The sequence below is a fragment of the Trichechus manatus genome, unplaced genomic scaffold, assembly GCF_000243295.1.
Source record: "Trichechus manatus latirostris isolate Lorelei unplaced genomic scaffold, TriManLat1.0 scaffold00002, whole genome shotgun sequence".
Taxonomy (NCBI): Eukaryota; Metazoa; Chordata; class Mammalia; order Sirenia; family Trichechidae; genus Trichechus; species Trichechus manatus.
Genome location: NW_004443938.1, coordinates 13,079,906 through 13,101,128, shown reverse-complemented (window position 1 = coordinate 13,101,128; position 21,223 = coordinate 13,079,906). Strand labels below are relative to the sequence as shown.

The window sequence follows — 21,223 nt, the reverse complement described above, 5'->3', positions numbered from 1 at the left end:
TTAGCTTTCAGTAAAAAGGCTTTCTTCAGGTGAACGGAGACAAGCAAATCTCATTTGCCATTTCCTCCTTCGTTGAAGCTGGGGTGTTGTGTGGACAGAAGGGATCTGAATAGTGGGGGCTCTAGAAAGGAAGGTTGAAACCCACAGTCAGTCACCCAGAATCCTGACAGAAAGGGAGAAAAATGTGGACCAGAACTCAAATTCTTAAAAAGTTCAGACTTACTGGCCCGGTTGAGACTAGAGGACTCCCCGAGACTATCGCCCTGAGATAATCTGTAAACCTTGAACCGAAACTATTCCCTGATGTCACCCTTTAGCTAAATAACAAACTGGCTCATAAAAGAAACAATATCACCTGTGAGTACTGTGCTCCTTTAAAAAAAATCATCTATATGAGACCAAACGGTCAACAGTTACTCTAAAGAAAAGAGAGAGGGTAAGGGGGCAGGGAAACTAGACTACTGGAAACAGAGCAACCAGAAAGGAAATAATGAGAATGTTGACACATTGTGAATAATGTAACCAATGTCAGAACAGTCTGTGCAGAATTTGTTAAATGAGAACCTAATTTGCTGGGTAAACTTCCACCAAAAACACTCTAAAATATTATTTAAAGAAAAAAAGCCAAACTTTGATGAAGGGAAAGATATAATACATAATATAGGGGAAGTCAGCACAACTTGACCGAGGCAAAGGAAGACACTTAGAGGAACACAAAAAAGAAAAAAAAAAAAGAGGCAAACACAGTAAATACATAGCATATACAATCCTGCAACAGTAAAAAGAAATAATAACTTACAAGCAGATATATAGGCAGATAGTATGCTGAATAGGAGAAGGAGGGCATGTAGATTAGGCTGTGGATATCTTTACATACATATTTGTATATGTAGCATATATATTCATATATATAATAGAGCAGAAAGGGGGCACAGTCATAGAGGCTTCCTAGACACATCCAAACTCCTTGAGGGACCAAGTTACTGAGGCTGAGGGCTGGGGACTATGGTCTCAGGGGATATCTAGGTCAATTGGCATAGCATAGTTCATAAAAAAATGTTCCTGGTGAGTAGCATCTGGGGTCTTAAAAGCTTGTGAGTAGTAGCCTTCTAGAATACATTTATTGGTCCCATCCCATTTGGAGCAAAGGAGAATGAAAAAAACCAAAGACACAAGGAAAATAATAGTCCAGAGGACTGATGGACCACATGAGCCACAGCCTCCACCAGCCTGAGCCCAGAAGAACTAGATGGTGCCCAGCTACCACCACCGCCACTCTGACAGGGATCACAATAGAGGGTCCCAGACAGAGTGGGAGAAAAATGGAGAATAAAATTCAAATTCACAAAAAAGACCAGATTTACTGGTGTGACAGAAACTGAAGGAACCCCAGAGACTATGGCCCCCAGACACCCTTCTAACTCGGAACTGAAGCCACCGTTGAAGCTCACCTTTCAGCCAAAGATTAGACAGGCCTGTAAAACAATAACACGCTTGAGGAACGTGCTTCTTAGATCCATCAAGTATACGAGACCGAATGGACAACACCTGCTCAAAAGCAAAGATTGAGAAGGCAGGAAGGGACAGGGAGACTGGACAAATGGACATGCGGAACCCCGGGTAGAAAGGGGGAGAGTGCTGACACATTGCAGGAATTGTGACCAATGTCACGAAACAATTTGTGTATAAATTTTTGAATGAGAAATTAATTTGCGCTGTAAACGTTTACCTAAAACCCAATTTAAAGAAAAAAAAAAAAACTGCCAATCTCCCGGGAAAGGCAGCTGAGTGGAGGGCTGGTCTGTGAACCAGCATCCCAGCTGAGTGGAGGCTCCAGGTCGACAGGTCTCCCCAGCTGTTCTGAAACTTGCCCACAGCTCAAGGAAGGGTTTGCAGAGCTGTAAGAGATCCATGCTTCGTGGTCTAGAAATGAGGTTTCTTTGCCACATGAGTAAAATGAAACAAAAGACACAAGTTGTAATATGATTTAAGAACATTTAGAAGGAAAGGAAGTATCTTCTAAAATGTCGGCTTTCCCTTCCATAGTTAAAAAGCAAACCATGGGAACTCAATCGGTATTGAGTTAAAAAGCTTTGATGGTTATTGAAGCTGATGAAAAATTAGCACTACGCCGTTGGTTCTAGGGCTTCTAGACTAACGGTCTGACCAGACCCTTGGGGCTTTTGTTGCTCTTGTATTTTTTTTTAAAACAATGTGTTACAAATGGTTTTCAGCAACAAGCAACAGCCACCTCAGACATCATGATGTAGGTGGTACAAGCGTCTCTCTCTGTCCACACAATTGTTTTTAAATCACATCCTCTCTGCAAACAAGGGCCAGGAGCATTCTATCCTGTGGTAGCGTGTTGCTCCCTGGATGTGGACAGATACTTGTGGGTGACATATTAGTCTTGGGCAGGTTATGTAAGTGCTGCTTAGTTGCCATCAAGTCGATTCTGACTCATGGCGACCCCGTATGTGCAGAGTAGAACTGCTCTGTAAGGTTTTCAAGGCTGTGACCTTTAGGAAGCAGATCGCCAGGCCTGTCTTCTGAGGTGCCTTTGGGTGGGTTTGAACTACCAACTTTTTGACTAGTTTATAGAGCCTTGGTGGCGCAATGGTTAAGAGTTACGGTTGTTAACCAAAAGGCTGGCAGTTCGAATCCACCAGCCTTTCCTTGGAAACCCTCTGGGGCAGCTCTTCTCTGTCCCGTAGGGTCACTATGAGTAGGTATTGGGCTTTTTTTTTTTTTAGTTGAGCACTTAACTGTTTGCGACAGCCAGGGACTCTGTGTAAGTGCAGGGTGCCGCTACTTACTGGGTGCTGGGTTTACCTCCAGATGAAACCAGCTTCTTGTGCATGCTCTTGGCCACCTGTCTGACGAGATAACAACTAACGAGTCTTTCTCTTCTTGCCTTCCGCCCTCCCCCCACCTCCTCCCATCTTCTCTCTGCTGGCTCCCGTTGCCCTCCAGTGTGACCAAGACCAGTGCATTCAGAGCACCAAATTCGTTTTGCAGGCCGCGGCCACGCCCCTGCTGCAGAGCGAGCCCAGCCTCACCAGCGACGAGCTGCACCTGCCGGGGAAGGCCAGCTTGGGCACGCCGTGCACCAGCCTGACGCTGGGCCAGCCCACGCCGCCCTCCTCCATGCCCAACCTCTCCTCGGAGGCCGCGCTCACGGATGTGCTGCCGCTGAAGGAGGAGCACGTGGGCCACCAATTCCTGACGCCTGAGGAGGCACCCTCCCCGCCCCAGATGCTGGCGGCAGGCAGCCCCCTGGCCCACAGCCGCACCATGCACACACTGGGCCTGGCCAGCCAGGACTCTTTGCACGAGGACTCTGTGCGCGGCCTGGTCAAGCTCAGCTCCGTGTGACCCTCTCTCACCTCCGCTCCGGAGTGACAGGCGGAGGATGAAAGCAGAGGGATGGTGTGCCCAGTGATGCTGCTGTGACTACAAGCTAAGACTCCCACCTGCCGGGTGCAGGTGACCACTCCAGGTCCTGGGGTGAAAGTGACCACTTCAAGAGTAAACAGATCTAGGTCTGATGGCAGGGGGCGAGGGAGCCAGGACCCAGATGCTTCTCACAGGTTTGTTGGATTGGAATTTTCTTCCCCACCCTGACCGCTTTGGTAAGAATGAAAATAGAGAAGAAGCTATTTTCAGGCGTTTTGGATATGAAGGGTGGGCAGAGGGAGGGCGGCGCCTCCCGCGGGCAGAATCCACATCTGGAAATTATGCTGTCTGGCCGCTGCTCTTGTGACACAGCACGCAAGGTTTACGACGACGTGTAGCCAGATGGAAATGCACTTAAGTGTTATGCTACTAATACTTGCAATAGACAGTTGCCATTCCATTTGTTAATTTAAAACAACAAAACCTAAAGGGAAAAAAACAGACCAGCTGTGGATTTGCATGCCACGCTACAGTATGTGCTACAGTGGTGTTGGTATTAAAAAGGAAATGCTGCTTTTTTTTTTTTTTTTTTAATTTTGTGATTATCCAAGTGCTGTTTCATTGGAAGACAGTGCAGCATACAGAGACTAATGAACAAAGCCATCATCTGTCAGCTCATTCACCTTAATGATTCATGGAGAGGTGGTGCCTGGGCTCCCGAGGGCTGCTGGGCGTTGGTCATATTTAGTATCATTTAACCTTCTGTTTAGATAAGGTATTGTGTTGTGCCATACCCACCACGGAGTCTTCACCTCCTTGTGTGTGAAACTTCCTGTGGACATCCAATAAAATGACCTCCTCTGTGATTCTGGATCTGCGTACAGTTCTCCTTAACAGCTTAAATGAAAACAATCTGGATGGCCTGCCAAGTTTGTTTTTCGTAAAGTGTCTCGAGCAAGGAATGATGTCCCTGGGTGGCACAAGCAGCTTCTGATCAACTGCTAACCGAAAGGTTGACAGTTCAAACCCACCCAGCACTGCCACAGAAGAAAGGCCTGGTGATCTGCTTCCATAAAGAGTACAGCCAAGGAAACCCTGTGGAGCTCAGTTCTACTCTGTAATGCATGGGGTCGCCGTGAGTCGGAATTGACTTGATGGCAACGGGTTTTAGCAAGGAGTGAGCCAAGACAACAAAAACTCTGAATTGTGGGTATTTACTGGATGATTTCTAGATAAGAGAGTGGCTTCCCATCAGTTTTTTCTTTAACCATCTCTTTTGGATGCAGTCTTAGAGGAATTTAGTGGAGTCCTGGTGGCACAGAGGTTAAGAGCTATGTCTGCTAACCAAAGGTCGGCAGTTTGAATCCACCAGCTGCTCCTTGGAAACTGCGTGGGGCAGTTCTATTCTGTCCTGTAGGGTCGCTAGGAGTCAGAATCGACTTGATGGCAGCGGGTTTGGTTTTTGGTTTTTGGGCGGTGCAAATGGTTAATGTGCTCAGCTGCTAACTGAAATGTGAAGTTCAAGCCCACCCAGAGGCACCTCAGAGGAAAGGCCTGACAATCTATTCTGAGAAATCAGCCATTGAAAACCCTGTGGAACACAGTTCTACTCTGACACACATGGGGTCGCCTTGAGTCCGGGTAGACTCAACCCCGCAACTTGTTTTTTTTTCCCCCAAGGAATTTGCTTTACTCTTACTGATCACCAGCACACAGTAGCGGGAGAGGATGCTCGAGGAGAAGGGACACTGTTAAGTCTACTTCATGACTCTGCCTTGTGTTAATGGGTCACCAAATCTCAGAAGGGCCACACGAGGTCCTGGTAAAGGTATCAGAGGAGGAGAAACTGAGTTAAAATTTGGGCTGAGACCATATGGATCATTGTTCTTAGCTAGGCAGTAATCAGAATGGAATTAAGAAAACTACCTCTTCATTCTTCTAAATTTATCATCTAGAAGGGAACTGGCTTTTTACTTAGGGAGGCAGCTGCAGGGGGCTCAGCAGGTTCTTCCCTGGCTTCCACCCCGATGATAAATCCAACCGCCAAATCCACTCAAGTTCAAAGGGACGCACTTGCTCCTAACTTCCCTGTGAAAGACAAGGCGCGTTGATCAAGCAGCCCCAGATGACTGCATGTATGGAAAAAGACTCTCTGTCCTGAGAAAGAGTTGCCATTTTATATCAAAGGAAAGGAGAAAAGGGAGAGGGAGGGAAAAACACAACTGCAAGTTTTATTTGCAATAAAGCCATCTCTTTGCAGGTCAGAAAATGTGTGCTGAAAAAAACCTGCAGAATTCTTGCATCATGATATCATTGAACCATCTTACTTTTCCAAACTGCATACATGTATAGAGAATGGAAAAGGTAACTTGTGGGTGGCCATGTTTTAGTTTATCGATCTCCTCACTACTTATACCCAATTGTAATTTCCCACAGAGGGACAGAGCCCCTCCTTCCACCCCCCCACCACGCCCACACACACTCAGGCCCTCAGACACCAACTCACAATGACACCGTGCACAGATAGCCTGGGGGCAAAAGTGACAGACCCCCACCTCACTGCTGTGCGGCCTTACCATGTGTCTCCCACAACTTCCCAACCCCTTCTGCTCCTTCCCTCCTTCTACTGCCCCTTAGAGGGCCCAAGAGAGGGGTAGCCCCAATGAGAAAGAAGACTCAGTGGGGTGACCTGAGCCAGGCTCAGTCCTGACTCTGCCATCATTCCCAGTTTCTCACCTGGAAAACCAGGACTATGGTCCTTAGGGGCTTCCATTGCCAAGAGTTTCTAATTCATTGGTTGCTGGCTTCCCAAGGCCAGCCCTTCTTCCCACCTCATTGTGAAAAAATCCCAAGAAGCAAGGACCATTATCTTTGCAGAATGAATATTTACTATCGACCCCTCACCCCACCTCAACCCCTGACCCCTGATGTACTTGAAACCATTTATCAAAGAGGAAACTGGGAATTCTGGTGAAACGAAGAGAAGCTATTTAGGGTCAAGAGGGAGATTAACTTGAAGGAGGCAATTTGCTAAGACAGTTCATTGCTAAGACAATTAAGAACCCAAACCAGAGAGAGGCCCACAGCCCAAGACTGGCTCGAAGAAGAACCCAGAGTCTGAGGAATGAACAGTCAGTCGTGTTCTGGTAACTTCCTCCTGCCTGTTAGGTGGGAGAGCTGATCCCGGAGCGGGGGGTCACTCGCCTGTGGGTCTGCATTTCCCACTTACTGATGGATTTTTTAAAAATGTTGAGTGGTTACATCTTGCTGTGGCTGAGCAGACCTTGATATTTCTACACTGTGTCCGTGTGCTGCGGGTTGATTGCATGCTGACTATAAAGAGTAAGATAAATATTTTACCATGCTATTAAATCCTGGGCTGCTACCAAACACACTCAGACGTTCGTTCTGTTGTTTAAAAATTCATCCGTTCTCATGCTTCCAGGACACTCAAGGACTCTGGAAGGCTGAGCTCCGTTTGAATGCCCGGGCGCATGAGGAGTGGAGGGAGTGGCGGCCGGTGCAGCCCTGCTCCTGGGGGGCACGATGACATGTCACTCCATGCCCGTGCACTTGTGCTGGCCGGGTGGACAATGCTCCTTCCAGCTTTCTAGGGCGAGGATTTCAGCCCGTGAGAATGACGCTGTTTCCCCCGGGCAGCAAAATGCCAAGGACCCGTTCTGGTCCTCACACAGCATAAAGGCAGTGGCTTTTCACCACTCTCCCTCCCTAGCGGGGGCAGTCTGCACTGTTGTGTGTAGATTGCTGCACGGGGTCCCACGAGAGGCAGATGCCATCTTGTGTGCTGCCTCTGAAGCCCCTTAGTTCTTCGTGCCCAGTGCCTTGGCCATCTCTTCGGCTTCAACAGCAAGAAAGATGAATTTGCCAGAAGCGGCCATAGGTGTCCTTGGCACTGTGGCTGGTGATGGCATCTTCAGGGCCCTTGGCACAACCTTTGGAGGGGCAGCAGCCTGCTGGTCCCTTCCCTGGGGTCCCCAGCCTGCCCACCAAACAAATGCTTCTCTGTAACTTGACTGCCCCCTACTGGAGTTCCTCCTGTAAACCACCCTCTTCGTGCCAGGAACCAATTGCTTGGGCCTGGGCTTCGAGTTTCTAAGTTGGTTGAAGTTAGCAGCAGTTCCAATAAATCACTGTCAGAAATATTTCCAAAGTCACTTGTCTTTCCCTCATCCCGGTGGACACTCTGTTTAGCCCGTTTACTTTTTAATCAGGTAAGAGAAGGGGAGCAAAAATCAAATATACTTTTCTATTTAATGCCTTACAACTCTTTTGAAGCTGAGCCTAAATCAGTGTTTACATTTTTTATTAAACGCGTCTGAGCTGTGAAAGCCTAGTGTATTCTTGTCCAAGGAAGAGAGACCTTCAAATGTATTCTTATTCCTCCGGGTCCCCTCCCCTGCTCTGAATGTCTGTGTATGGCATTGTACGCTCTTCTCCATGTGACCTCATAAAAAAAAAAAGCTCTCATTTGTTCCCTTAAAGCTTGTCTCTCTCTGTCTGATAAGTTATCATTGAAATATTAACTGAGCTGAGCGTCATTTTTGTTCGAATAAAGGTCACAGATGCTTATAGTTTTGTACATCAGTAAATCCTCCGTCCACTTGCCCGTTGTACATGGTTCTGGTAATATAGCCAAGGTGGACTTTCAAATCCACGTGGTTAGTACATTAATTCAACCATTAAAAATAATGGGGAGATAGAAGATTAGATTGTTTCTGGAGCAACTGAATTTACAGCTGCCACAAAACTAGATATAAGGCCTCAGATGGAATTCTTTTTCAATCTCAGAAACCCCAGGAATTACATACGGAAGGGATTGGAAAGCAGAGGGTGTCTGGTGCTGTTGCAAATTATTTTCTTTCCATCAAGTGTTGAGTTTTTAAAAGAAACTTGGTGTTGATTATGAAGATAAGAATGAACAATTGTCTTCATCGCCCTTGCTGCTTTAAAATGCATAAACCGAGAGACCACCTGATGTAGCCAGGGGCCAGGTTCTCTGGGTTCCATAGGAGCGGAGATGGCTTTAGCCTGCAGTCAGACATGCGTTTGTAGCCTTTCTAACCTTTTTCCCAGGGTATCCTGGGTTGGTATTTCAATAACCAAACATTTTGGCATAGGAAAAAAGAAAAAAAAAAATGGATTTGAAATTCTGAGTGCATCCATATCCCTAAATCTGAAGAATGTGAACATGTGTACATAGGAATGCATGTTTTCAGAGAGATTTGTGCTGCTGTAAGTGCCTTTCATGTTTTAATCAATGTTCGCAGAATTGATTTTAAACCTGAAATGAATGACGAAAGCATTTTCCCCCTTCAATAAACACTGCTAATGGTGGCGAACGCAAATCTCAGTCTTTATGAGACAGACGTTGCGTAGGTAGACGAGGTGTGGGATGGATAGGACTGACATGCATTCAGTGGTTTTGTACTATGTGGACGCCCATGTGGACGGTGATGTGGGTTTTCTGATCACAGATTTCTTTTCTACAGCTGTGGTTCTCAAGTTTTTCAATTCACAAATTGCCTTATCGAGATGCAGAGCTTCAAACCCCTTAATCCACTTTTTTTGTGTTCCACCTCCTAACACACACCCCAGCCTCACCAAGCAAGGACTGTGTTTGGCTACTGTTAATAAAATCCTCAAATAACACGTGCTTAGACAAAGGGGTGTATGCAAAATAAGTCCAGAGGTAGGCAATCCAGGGTCCGTGTGGTGGCTCCACAATGTCACCAATGTCCTGGCCCCCTTTTTGCTTTCTGTGCTGCCATTCTTAGCACTGTTTTTCACTCTCAAGGTTACTTCATGGTCACAAATAGCTGCTGCAGCTCCAGCCATCAAATCTATATTCTAGGAAGGAAAAGAGGAAGAAAGGGGAAGGAGCAAAATGGGCACAGGACACTTAAGATTGCTCCCTTTAAAGACTTTTCTCAGAAACCCCACTCTGTGATTTCTCCATGGTCAAAATCGAGACGCATGACCACCCCTGCCTGTAAAAGAAGCTGGAAAATGTGGTGTTTTAGCTGGGCACATTGTAGCCTCAAATAAAATTGGAGTTCAAAGTTCTGTTAGGAAGGAAGAAGGGGGAAATGAGTTTTTACTAGGTAACCATGATAGATAACCTTGTTGCCTCCTTTATTGAAAAAATGAGACTCTCCAGCTTGAGCTGTCTCACTCATTCTCCTCTCCACCAAAAAAGCTCAAGGTTACTTCGTGGTCACAAGATAGCTGCTGCAATTCCAGCCATCTAATCTATAGTCCAGAAAGGGAGAGGAGGAGGAAAAAGGGGGAGGAGCAAAATGGGCACATGACACTTAAGATTGCTCCCTTTAAAGAGCTTTCCCAGAAGCCCTGTGGCTCATACTCTCACCACTGCTGTGGACTCCTAACTCTCCCCTCCCATCAGACCTTCCTCCCAAGCACTGGACCCACACCTGAGCCAGCTGCCTGTAAGGAGAAAGAGCTACAGACAGGATGTTGACCCCAGCTTGACTACTCCCCAGCTCTGTAACCTCGGGCAAGGTTTAGAGCCTTGGGCCTTGGTTTCTTTATCTGTAAGGGAGACTGCCTCTGTGATCACTATGTTATTGACTAGATGTTTCTACTTAGATGTCCTATCATTACCCTAAACTTAAAATGCCAAAAATTGAATTGATTGTCTTTCCCCAAACCAGCCCTTATTTCAGCCAGTGCTTTTCCTAAGGTCCTAGGCTTAAAACTCTGGGGTGGTTTTTGACTCTTCTTTACTCTCCAAAAGAGCCATGGTGGCACAGTGGTTAAAGCACTGCTGGTAACTGAAAAGTCGGCAGTTCGAACCCACCAGCCACTATGCAGGAGAAAGATGGGGCAGTTGGCTTCCACAAAGATTTACAGCCTTGGAAACGCTAGGGGGCAGTTCTACGCTGTCCTGTAAGGGTCGCTATGAGTCGGAATTGACTCAATCGCAACGGGTTTAGTTTGGTTTTGGGGTTTTACTCTCCATATCCTACCTGGTGTCTGGTCCTGTCAATTCTGCCTTTACAATGTCCATCAAATCTGCTTCCTGTTTCACTGCCACCATCACCGTCTACCCCAGAATGTTATGACAGCTCCCAAGAGGTCTTATCCCAAGTCTTTCCCTATGCCTATCCACAGGAGCAGATGACCCAGCAAGCCAGGTAAGCATGGGCTTACTTGTGCGTACTTACTAACCTGTAGTGAATAATTTCACATTTCAAATTTCACATTTCAGATTGTTCACTACAGATTAGTAGGTAAGCTCAAGTAAGCCATGTGAATTGTTCACTACAGATTAGTAAGTAAGCACAAGTAAGCCCGTGACTATCTTGCTTACTGGGTCATCTGCTCCTGTCAGGGACTGTAAATTTGAAAAGAGGCTTTGATTTTGTAGGAAGGTGCTGTGGAGTTGGGAGAGAGATGCCAGCCATACCTAAAAGCAGAATTTTGATGTGATAAAGAAATGTGAAATTGTTCACTACAGATGATCTGGTAAGCAAGGTAAGCACTGTGTTTACCTTGCCAATTCAATAATCTGCTTCTGCCTGTAGATCCTATGTTGTTGTTGTTGTTATGTGCCGTCCAGTCGGTTCCAACTGTGTACAAAAGAACGAAACACTGCCTGGTCCTGTGCCATCCTCATAATTGTTATGCTTGAGCCCATTGTTGCAGCCACTGTGTCAGTCTCCTTGAGGGCCTTTCTCTTTTTCGTTGACCCTCTACTTTACCAAGCATGATGTCCTTCTCCAGGGACTGATCCCTCCTGATAACATGTCCAAAGTACATGAGACAATCTCTCCATCCTTGCTTTCAAGGAGCATTCTGGCTGTACTTCTTCCAAGACAGATTTGTTCGTTCTTTTGGCAGTCCATGGTGTATTCAATATCCTTTGCCAACACCAACATTCAAAGGCATCAATTCTTCTTTGATCTTCCTTATTCATTGTCTAGCACATGAGGTAATTGAAAACACCAAGGCTTGGGTCAGGCACACCTTAGTCCCCAAAGTGACATCTTGCCTTTTTAACACTTTGAAGGAGTCTTTTGCAGCAGATTTACCCAACGCAATACGTCATTTGATTTCTTGACTGCTGCTTCCATGGGTGTTGATTTTGGATCCAAGTAAAATGAAATCCTTGACAACTTCAATCTTTTCTCCATTTATCATGATGTTGCTTATTGGTCCAGTTGTGAGGATTTTTGTTTTCTTTATGTTGAGGTGTAATCCATACTGAAGGCTGTAGTCTTTGATCTTTATCAGTAAGTGCTTCAAGTCCTCTTCCCTTTCAGCAAGCAAGGTTGTGTCATCTGCATATCACAGGTTGTTAATGAGTCTTCCTCTAATCCTGATGCCCCGTTCTTCTTCAGAGTCCAGCTTCTTGGATTATTTGCTCACCATACAGAGTGAATGAGTATGGTGAAATGATAGAACCCTGACACACACCTTTCCTGACTTTAAACCACACAGTATCCCCTTGTTCTGTCCGAACAACTGCCACTTGATCTATGTACAGATTCCTCGTGAGCACAATTAACTGTTCTAGAATTCCCGTTCTTCACAGTGTTATCCATAATTTGTTGTGATCCACAGTCAAGTGCCTTTGCATAGTCAATAAAACACAGATAAACATCTTTCTGGTATTCTCTGACTTCAGCCAAGATCCTGTATAGCCCTAGCAAATTAATCTTCTCCAGCCATTGCTAGCACATGTTGGATCGCAGCTGTAAAACTGTCAAAGGTATTTCTTTCCCGTATGCCACTTGGCCCAATGCCCAAAGCCTCCATAATATGGCCCCAAATGGTATTTCCATCCTTCCTTCCCTTTTATCCTTGTGCTTCACTCTCTGACAACCTGGCTTATGGTTTTCTGGCAACAGTTCCATGTGCTTCTCACCCTCTGCATCGCTACTCTCCTGTTCCCTGACTCTCTCCTCTTGTCTAAGCCCTACCTGTCTGTCAATGTCTTGCTCACCTACCAACACCTCCATAACATCTTCTCTGACAGCTGAGGGACTCCCCTTCCTCTGAGTTCTTAAAACACTGGATCTGGCAGACATTATTTTAACCAGCTGCCATCAAGTCAATTCCAACTCATAGTGACCCCGTGTATGTCAGAGTAGAATTATGCTCCATAGGGTTCTCAGTAGCTGATTTTTCAGAAGTAGATCACCAGGCCTTTCTTCTGAGGCACCTCTGGATGGACTTGAACCTCTAACCTTTTAGTCAACAGCCAAATGTATTAACTGTTTATACCACCCAGGGACTCCACACATTATTTTATTGAGATACAAGTCACATCCCCTAAAATTCGCTGCTTTAAGGTGTACAGCTCAGTGGTTCTTCGGACATTCACAAGGTTGTGCAACCATCACCACCATCTGGTACTTTCACTGCACGACCTGCTGTTGTTTTTCTTATCCTCCTGTGAGTGTCCTGTTTCCCCAGTAAAGCGTGGGATGTCAGGCAGGGTTCTGCACACAACTGACACTCAAGAAATGCTCAGAAAGGTGGGGAGGGTTGATTAGGATACCAGTGACAGCATTTCAAGAAACCAGAACCCAGCTCCTTGCGGGGGTCTCATCCTGAGACCTGTGGCCTCTGAGAAAAGCCACCTTCCGTTCCACCTCATTGCGCCCTAATTGTAAGGAGCTGGAGTAGTTGAACAGCAAGGCCCTGAACCAGGACCCAAGTACTGCTCGGTGCTGATGAGAACCCCTGGCTCCGCTCTGGTGAGAGCTTCTCGTGAGAACCCCTAGACATCCACCTGGGGTTTCCTTCCACACTTTGTGTGGCAAGGCAAGCGTTCTAATCTGGGATAAAACCGGGGCCTTAAATCACTTACGTAATTCCAATAGAAAAAAATGTGGTAGAACTTTTTAAAAATATAATTTGTGATCAATAGTAAGATAACTTGGATCACCTGGGGATTGTGTGCATTTAGAATATTTAATAAAAATCTATTAACCGATTCCATCAACATGAACACTTGCTGGGTACGTGACACAGTGTTAGTCATTCTCCAATATGCATCGCGTGTATGCGGTAATATACTATGGACTATCCCTGGGGCACAGTGGTTAAGTGCTCAGCTACCAACCGGAAAGGTTGGCCGTTCGAACCCACTAGCTGATTCTCAGGAGAAAGACGTGGCAGTCTGCTTCCATAAGGATTACAGCCTTGGAAACCCTTTGGGGCGGTTCTACTCTGTCTTACATGGTCACTATGAGTTAGAATTGACTCGAGGGCGGTGGGTTTGGATTGTTTTATCATATATATATATTTGTTTGGTAAAGTAGAGGGTCAGTGAAAAAGAGGAAGACCCTCAATGAGAGGGACTAACACAGTGACTGCAACAATGGGCTCAAACATAACAATGGTTGTGAGGATGGCACAGGACCAGGCAGTGTTTCATTCTGTTGTACACGGGGTCGCTAGGAGTCGGAACTGACTCAATGGCATCTGATAACAACAACATACTATGTATTAGCATATGCCACTTTTTATATAGTAATATATATTATATATACTTTTTAGAAACATTCTATTCCATAGATCAGCTCAGAACTTGGAATATATTTTCCCGTGGAAACAAAATCACAAATGGCATTTAAACCCCAGGCCAGCCCACAAAACAATCCATAATTTACTGAGATAATACTAATCATAATCCAAGACCTAAACACGCCTAAGCATTCCTGAACCCCTAAACATCTTTAAGTTCTGAGCTCAGTTCTAAGAACCCCTGAACCCCATGTCCCTTAGAAAATGGACTCCCCAGCTGCCCCTATTTCTACCTCATTTCCAATTAGATTAAATCCACCTTAACAAGCACAGGGAACACAGCTGATGTCTTTAAAATCTCTATGAGAAGCGAACTGAAGGAAATCCTTAAACTTTCTATTTCCAGATATTTCAAAATAGTTAAATTCTCCTGGTCAACACATTTAAGGGTTCTCTGGAAAACATGCTTTTCCTTCATCTTTAGAACCCTCAGGAACTTCAGCTGAGATGATCTGCTGGCAGAAATTCGGGCTGACTCAACATCTAAGGCCAGCGTGACCAAACACGGCCAGCTCACTGGGGCAGAGGATTTATTTCTTGGTGACTCACCTGACTCAGCAGGCGCTTTGAGGCATGTCTGGCTGACGTCGTGTGTCGTGGTGAAAGAAATAGTGTTTATTTTGTAAAGCCTTTTAAAAAAGGTTTCCTTAACCTGGTCAGCACACTCTAGAAAGGTACAAGGGAGCAGACAATGAGCAAAGGTTCTTCCTGTCCTTTCTTGAGAAATCCGATCAGCAAACATATCTGTTTGCAGTGCCTGTATTTTCTGATTGAGATCTAGTCTGAGGGTGGAAATTCAATTAGTGTGTTTGATCAGTCTGGAAGCTGCAGTAGAAAACAGACTTTCTGGGGAGAGTGAGAACAGATGGATTCAGAGGCCACAAAGGATTGCTCCAAACCCATTGTTGTCATGGAAACGCCAAACAGGGTCCTCCATGTCCCAAAGTACTAACTGTGGGTCAGCCGTGTGGCAGCCACAGCAATTGATGCTCTGTTACCTAACCTAGGATCCTGGGGTGTCTTGGTTTTTGCAGCTGTGTTCCTAAAATCTAGGTGAAAATTGTCTTTCTGTAATAAATCCTAAATGAAAATGTAAAGGTGAAGATCCCTTTTATGAAGGAAATCACCACCTCAAATTCACCTCTTATGCTGGCCCAGATCTCTTTATGCATCCCATCCTCGTTACAAGGAGCAGCTCCTCCCTTCTGTAATTTTGTTGTAGTGGTTGTAGTTGCCACCGAGTTGGCTCTGACTCATGGTGACCCAACGTACAGCAGAACGAAACATTGCCCGGTCCTGTGCCATCTTCACACTCATTGGTATATTTGAGCCTATTGTTGCAGCTGCTGTGTATTTTGAGCACCTTCCAACCTGGAGGGCTCATCTTCCAGCACTATATTGGATGATATTCTGTTTTGATCCATAGGGTTTTCATTGGCTCATTTTTGGAAGTAGATCACCAAGCCTTTCTTCCTAGTCTGTCTTAGTCTGGAAGCTCCACTGAAACGTGTCGACCATGGGTGACCCTGCTGGTATTTGAAATGCCAACGGCATAGGTTCGAGCATCATAGCAACATGCAAGCCACAACAGCACAATTAACTGTAATGTACAGGATATGAACGAGGGACCCTGTGAAAGACCTGGCCACGTACACCGACCCTAACATCACGTGCTCACAGACATCTGGACTGGTCCACTTCCCTGAGATTTGGCAGTTCCTTGGGACCAAAGAGTGCCTATATATTTTTAGGAATTGATATATAACCTTCCAATTGATGTGGCTGATCTATTTAAATTCTCTGTTATCAAAAGGAAAGGCTGGCATTTGTTTCTGCCCAACCCCAGTTCATCATCAGCTGGTAGCTGTTGATGAGAAGAATTCCTTACCCTCTCCCCTGCCCCTCTCACCTGTCATGAAGAGACCGAGTCACTTGAGCTGTGTAGGAAGGCAGCGCTTTATCTAAGGGGGGAGCAGAAGGTATTTTTCTCTCTCTCTCTCTCTTTTTTTTTTTTAAACAACATCTACTTCCTTTTTTGTAACCCATGGTAACCAGCCAAACTACATTCAGTCCTCAGTGTTTTATATAAAAGCCAAGAAGTATACAGATAATCCACAAGAAGACATCAGAAATTCTTCAACTATAGACTGGATTCTGAAATGGTTTGCACAGATTATAATGCATTTGAGAGAAGGTAGGTTACCCACGATGGGGCCAGTGGTGGTTCAGTGGGAGAATTCTCACCTTCCGTGCAGGAGGCCAAGGTTTGATTCCTGACCAATGCGCCTCTTGTACAGCCACCACCCGTCTGTCAGTGGAGGCTTGTGTGTTCTGTGATGCTGAACAGGTTTCAGTGGAGCTTCCAGACTAAGATGGACTAGGAAGAGAGATCTGGTGATCTACTTCTGAAAATTCGCTAGTGAAAACTCTATAAAGAGTACAATGGTCCAACCTGCAACTGGTTGTGGGGATGGCGCACGACTGGGCAGCATTTTGTCCCATTGGGCATGGGGTCACCATGAGTCAGGGGCCAACTCTATAGCAGCTAACAACAAAATAACAACAGGTAATCCACAAAGCTAGGAATATGCCTTCAAGTAACCCCAAATTCAATTCCAAGCTGAATTCTACAGGGCCACAGATCGCTTTTGTGTGGCCTTTCTAGCCATGGTCTTGTAACTCCCACCCAAGTGATTGGGTGGGACTGTGTGATAGGGTAATTGTGGCCCACCAAGGAGACTGGTCAGTTTTGCCATCCCACTGGATTTGAAATGAGCCACCCCAGAAGCAAGAAAGAGAAGACCCCACCACCACCAAGGAAGAACAGCCTGAAGCCAGCACATCCTTTGCACCTGGGATTCCTGCACTGAGAAGCTCCTGGAACCAGGAGACAGAGACAGAGAGTGAGCTGTAACCCTGAAGATGGTGAGAAGTGGTGACAGGAGAGACCTGGCAGCTGGAGATGGTGTGGTAGGCTTCCTGGCCTGCAGAAAAAGAAAGCTGACTGCTTTTGGACAGAGCTGTACAGCCAGGGAGAGGTGTACCTGCAAGCATGGCAGGGAGGAGGCTGTCCTGATGCAAGAACTCTATCCTGAGTGTTCCTGAGCCTGAATTGTAACCTGTTACTTCCCTAATAATCTGTGTGGCCACTGCAATGAATTATTGAACCCAGCAGAGAAGTAGAGAGTGCTGTGGGAGGGATGGTTGGTGCCAGAATTGGTAAAGATGGCAGAGAGAGGAGGCACGTCTGATCCCCTCTTCATGGGCATCAGTCTTGGGCTGTTGATCTTGATTCTCCTTCCCTTGTGAAGAGAGAGGAGGTCAGACACTGCCCCCAAGACGTTTTTACAAATTCCAAGCAAGACTCATGCACACCCTGAGAGAGAATTAAGTGTTGTTGAGTGCCATCAAGTTGATTCCGACTCATAGCAACCCTATATGACAGAGTAGAACTGCCCCATATGGTTTCCTAGGCTGTAATCTTTACAGGAGCAGATGGCTAAGTCTTTTCTCCCACGGAGGCACCGGTGGATTCAAACCGCTAACCTTTAGGATAGCAGCCGAGCGCTTAACCATTGTACCGCCAAGGCTCCTTTAGGTGTTAGTAGTTCTGACTAATTCACACGCCTGTGACGTCGTTGGCACAGGTAAAGTGCCGACGAGCAGTGGCGATCTCAGATGAGAACCTTGGTTTGTTGTTGTTTTTAATGTTGGGAAATAAAATGAGAAGACTCCCTGCTTGGCCTGATTAGTTATCAGCTAGTTAGTAACCTGGAGCACTCAACCCCAGTTAGCCCCTGGAAATCATTCGTGTTTCTTGGCTCACCCTGGCCCTATGGTCAGACACGCAGGACTCTTGTTCAAGGCCCCTCTAGAAGCAGGAACTCACTCAGTGATTCCCACCTCGGGCCAGGACCTGTTGATGGGTCATGAGATCAGTTTAGTGCATCCACCAAAATCCGTTGCCGTCGAGTCGACGCTGACTCGTAGCAATCCTATAAGACAAGAGTAGACCTGCCCCATAGCGTTTGCAAGGACCAGCTGGTGGATTGGAGCTGCTGACCTTTTGGTTAGCAGCCAAGCTCTTAACCACTGCGCCAGACTCTCACTTTTCTTTTTAAATGAAATGGAAGAGAATAAAAGAGTTAGGATAGGAAATCTCAAATTGCTTTGCTAGTAACAAGGATAAGCAGTGTACTGAGTCATGATACATTTTCTTTCGTCATTCAAAAGAAAGTTTGAAAAAATACTGATCTAGTCTGCCCACTCCCACCCCTGTCTTACAAAAAAAATTTAAAAATCCTGAAAACCGGAAAGCTGAAAAGCCATGTCCATCATCATAGGACTGATCTTTGACAAAGCCGGGATTAAATTGTGAGGCCAGTGCTTCTCAAACCATCAGTGATATAAAACAGTTCTCACTTTTCAAAAAATGTCCTACCCATTGCAGACTAATACTTTTGTAAAATAGGATAAAAATGAATTATTAGAAAAATAAAGATAAAAACCAAAAAAACAAACCCGTTGCCATCAAGTCGATTCCGACTCATAGCGACCCTATAGGACAGAATAGAACTACCCATGGGGTTTCCAAGGAGCAGCTGGTGGATTCAAACGGCTGACCTTTTGGTTAGCAGCTGAGCTCTTAACCACTGTACCACCAGGGCTCCCAGTGTTTTATTATTAGATTCAATAGACATAAAATACCCTGTCAAATTGCTGTAGAAGTTTTTCAGCACATGTCTCAGTTTCTGTAATTATCTCATTGTGGACCAGTAACAAATAGTTCATTGATGCTACTGGTCCACAGACTACACTCTGAGTAGCCCTGTGTGTAGTAAAGGGTTAACTTTGCCCGGAGAGAGGTTTGCTCTTTGCCCTCAGTTCTTGGGAGGTAATCTCTAAGCACTTGGAGTGTCCTGCTTGCTAAGAGTATCTTGGCTTATATGGGGACCTTGGGCCATGCCAGATAATCTCCGCTAACAATGTGATTTATGGTGGGGATCTTTGGGCCACAGTAGCAGCTCAACCTCTGGAGGGGCTAGAGACTAAGGTAAACCACATGGGCAGTCAACCATGTCTACGTGACTGACCCTCAATAAAAACTCTGGACACCAAGGCTTGGTGAGTTTCCCTGGTTGGCAATACTCCATGCATGTTGTCACACATCATCACTGGGAGAAATAGGTGCTGTGCGCACAACTCCACTGGAAGAGGACTACTAGAAGCTCTAAGCCTTGATGTCCTGGACTCCACCCTATCCACCTCTTCCCTCTGCTGACTTAATCTGTATCATTTCACTGTAACAAACTGTAACCATGGGTATAATAGCTTTTCTGAACTCTGTGAGTCTATCTAGCAAATTATCCAACCTGACAGTGGTCTTGTGGACCCCAAATTTGCAGTTGGTGTCAGAAGGGAGGGTGGTCTTGGGGACTCTAGAACTTGTACCCTGGTACAGGAGCTGCTCCCAACCTGTGTTTTCAGGGGCCCCATAATGGTTCCACAAACCCACCATGCCTCCCAGCCACAAGCCACAGTACCACTGAAGACTTCTCTCACAGTGCAAATATGGTTTCTGAGGGTGAGAGGAGTCACAAGTGGGCATTAAATTGTTGGTAAACTTTTTTAAAAAATCATATTAACTGGCAGAGAACAATAAGCAGAAGACAAGTGGGTTTTTGTAGGAAAATCAGGAGGACCTGGTAGGATAAAGTATTGCTGGAGGTATAAAATTCCAGGAATTTGGGGTCTTTGAGAAGAAAAACATTTTGAAATAAATCTGGAGCAAATGTAAATAAACTTAATGCTAATTCTTTTAAGAGCTTTTATACCTAGACTAATGTGTTTGCTAAAAAACATGAAAAAATATTTTGTATACTTTGGTTTGCTTTTAAACTATCAAGTTTAGCATATTTATAAATATAAAAGTTTCAGGAGGTGTTATGGATTGAATTGTGTACCCTAAAAATGTGTGTCAACTTGGCTAGGCCATGATTACCAGTATTATGTGATTGTCCACCATTTTGTCATCTGATGTGATTTTCCTATATGTTGTAAATCCTACCTCTATGATGTTAATGAGGCAAGATTAGAGGCAGTTATGTTAATGAGGCAGGACTCGGTCTACAAGATTAGGGTGTATCTTAAGTCAATCTCTTTTGAGATATAAAAGAGAAGCCAGCAGAGAGACAATGGAAACGCATACCACCAAGAAAACAGCTCCGGGAGTAGAGTGCATCCTTTGGACCCAGGGTTCCTGTGCTGAGAAGCTCCTAGACCAGGGGAAGATTGATGACAAGGACCTTCTCCTAGAACTGACAGAGAGAGAAAGCCTTCCCCTGGAGCTGGCACCCTGAATTTGGACTTCCAGCCTCCTAGACTGTGAGAAAAAGAGGAAGACCCTTAACAAGATGAATTGACACAGTAGCTGCAACAATGGGCTCAAGCATAACAACAATTGTGAGGATGGCGAAGGAGCACGCAGTGTTTTGTTGTGTTGTACATAGGGTTGCTATGACTTGAAACTGACTGGACAGCACCTAACAACAACAACAACAGACTGTGAGAGAATGAATTTCTCTTTGTTCAAGTCATCTACTTGTGGTATTTCTGTTATAGCAGCACTAGACAACTAAGACAAGAGAGAAAGGAGTTTTTTGGGTTTTTTTCTGCTGATATTTTAGGGAAAATGATAAAATTCCTAAAGAAATCAATTGTTGGTGAAAATTTTCAAGAGGTGTTCCAGGTCTTGGCATTTAAGATACCACTTACAATAAAGCTGCAGAGGTGCTTGGGCCTGGGCAGACCTGGAGCCCAGGGAGTGGAGACCAATCTGCAATGTGCTTGGACAGGGAGCCACACTCTGTGCCCTTGATGCCATTTCCTGAGGCCCACACCTGTCTTCTTCCCACTGCTCTGAAACATTACATATTGCTTGGCTATGAACTAATTACCCACTGCCGTCGTGTAAATTCCAACTCATAGCGATCCTGTAGGACAGAAAAGAACTGCCCCATAGGGCTTCCAAAGCTATAATCTTTATGGAAGCAGACTACCACATCTTTCTCCCACTGAGCGGCTGGTGAGTTTGAACTGCCGACCTTTTGGTTAGCAGCTGTGTGCTTAACCACTGCAATACCAGGGCTCCTGTTGTTGTTGTTAGGTGCCATTGAGTCAGTTCTGGCTAATAGTGACCCTATAGGACAGAGAAGAACTGCCCTATAGGGTTTCCAAGGAGCGGCTGGTGGAT

General features: G+C 45.5%; 1 protein-coding gene across 2 annotated transcripts in view; it reads left to right on the top strand.

The window, feature by feature from the left end:
* ZDHHC14 (zinc finger DHHC-type palmitoyltransferase 14) overlaps nt 1-3,982 on the top strand; it is a 345,517-nt gene extending 341,535 nt beyond the window's left edge. The window contains exon 9 of one of the 2 annotated variants that reach the window (XM_023728825.1): nt 3,019-3,982. In XM_023728825.1, coding sequence (XP_023584593.1) covers nt 3,019-3,375 — 357 coding nt within the window. In that variant the 3' untranslated portion in view covers nt 3,376-3,982. Of the gene's footprint in view, nt 1-2,973 lie in introns of both variants that reach the window. The other variant, XM_004368808.2, reaches the window with a different exon arrangement.
* The last annotated feature ends 17,241 nt before the right edge of the window (nt 3,983-21,223 follow it).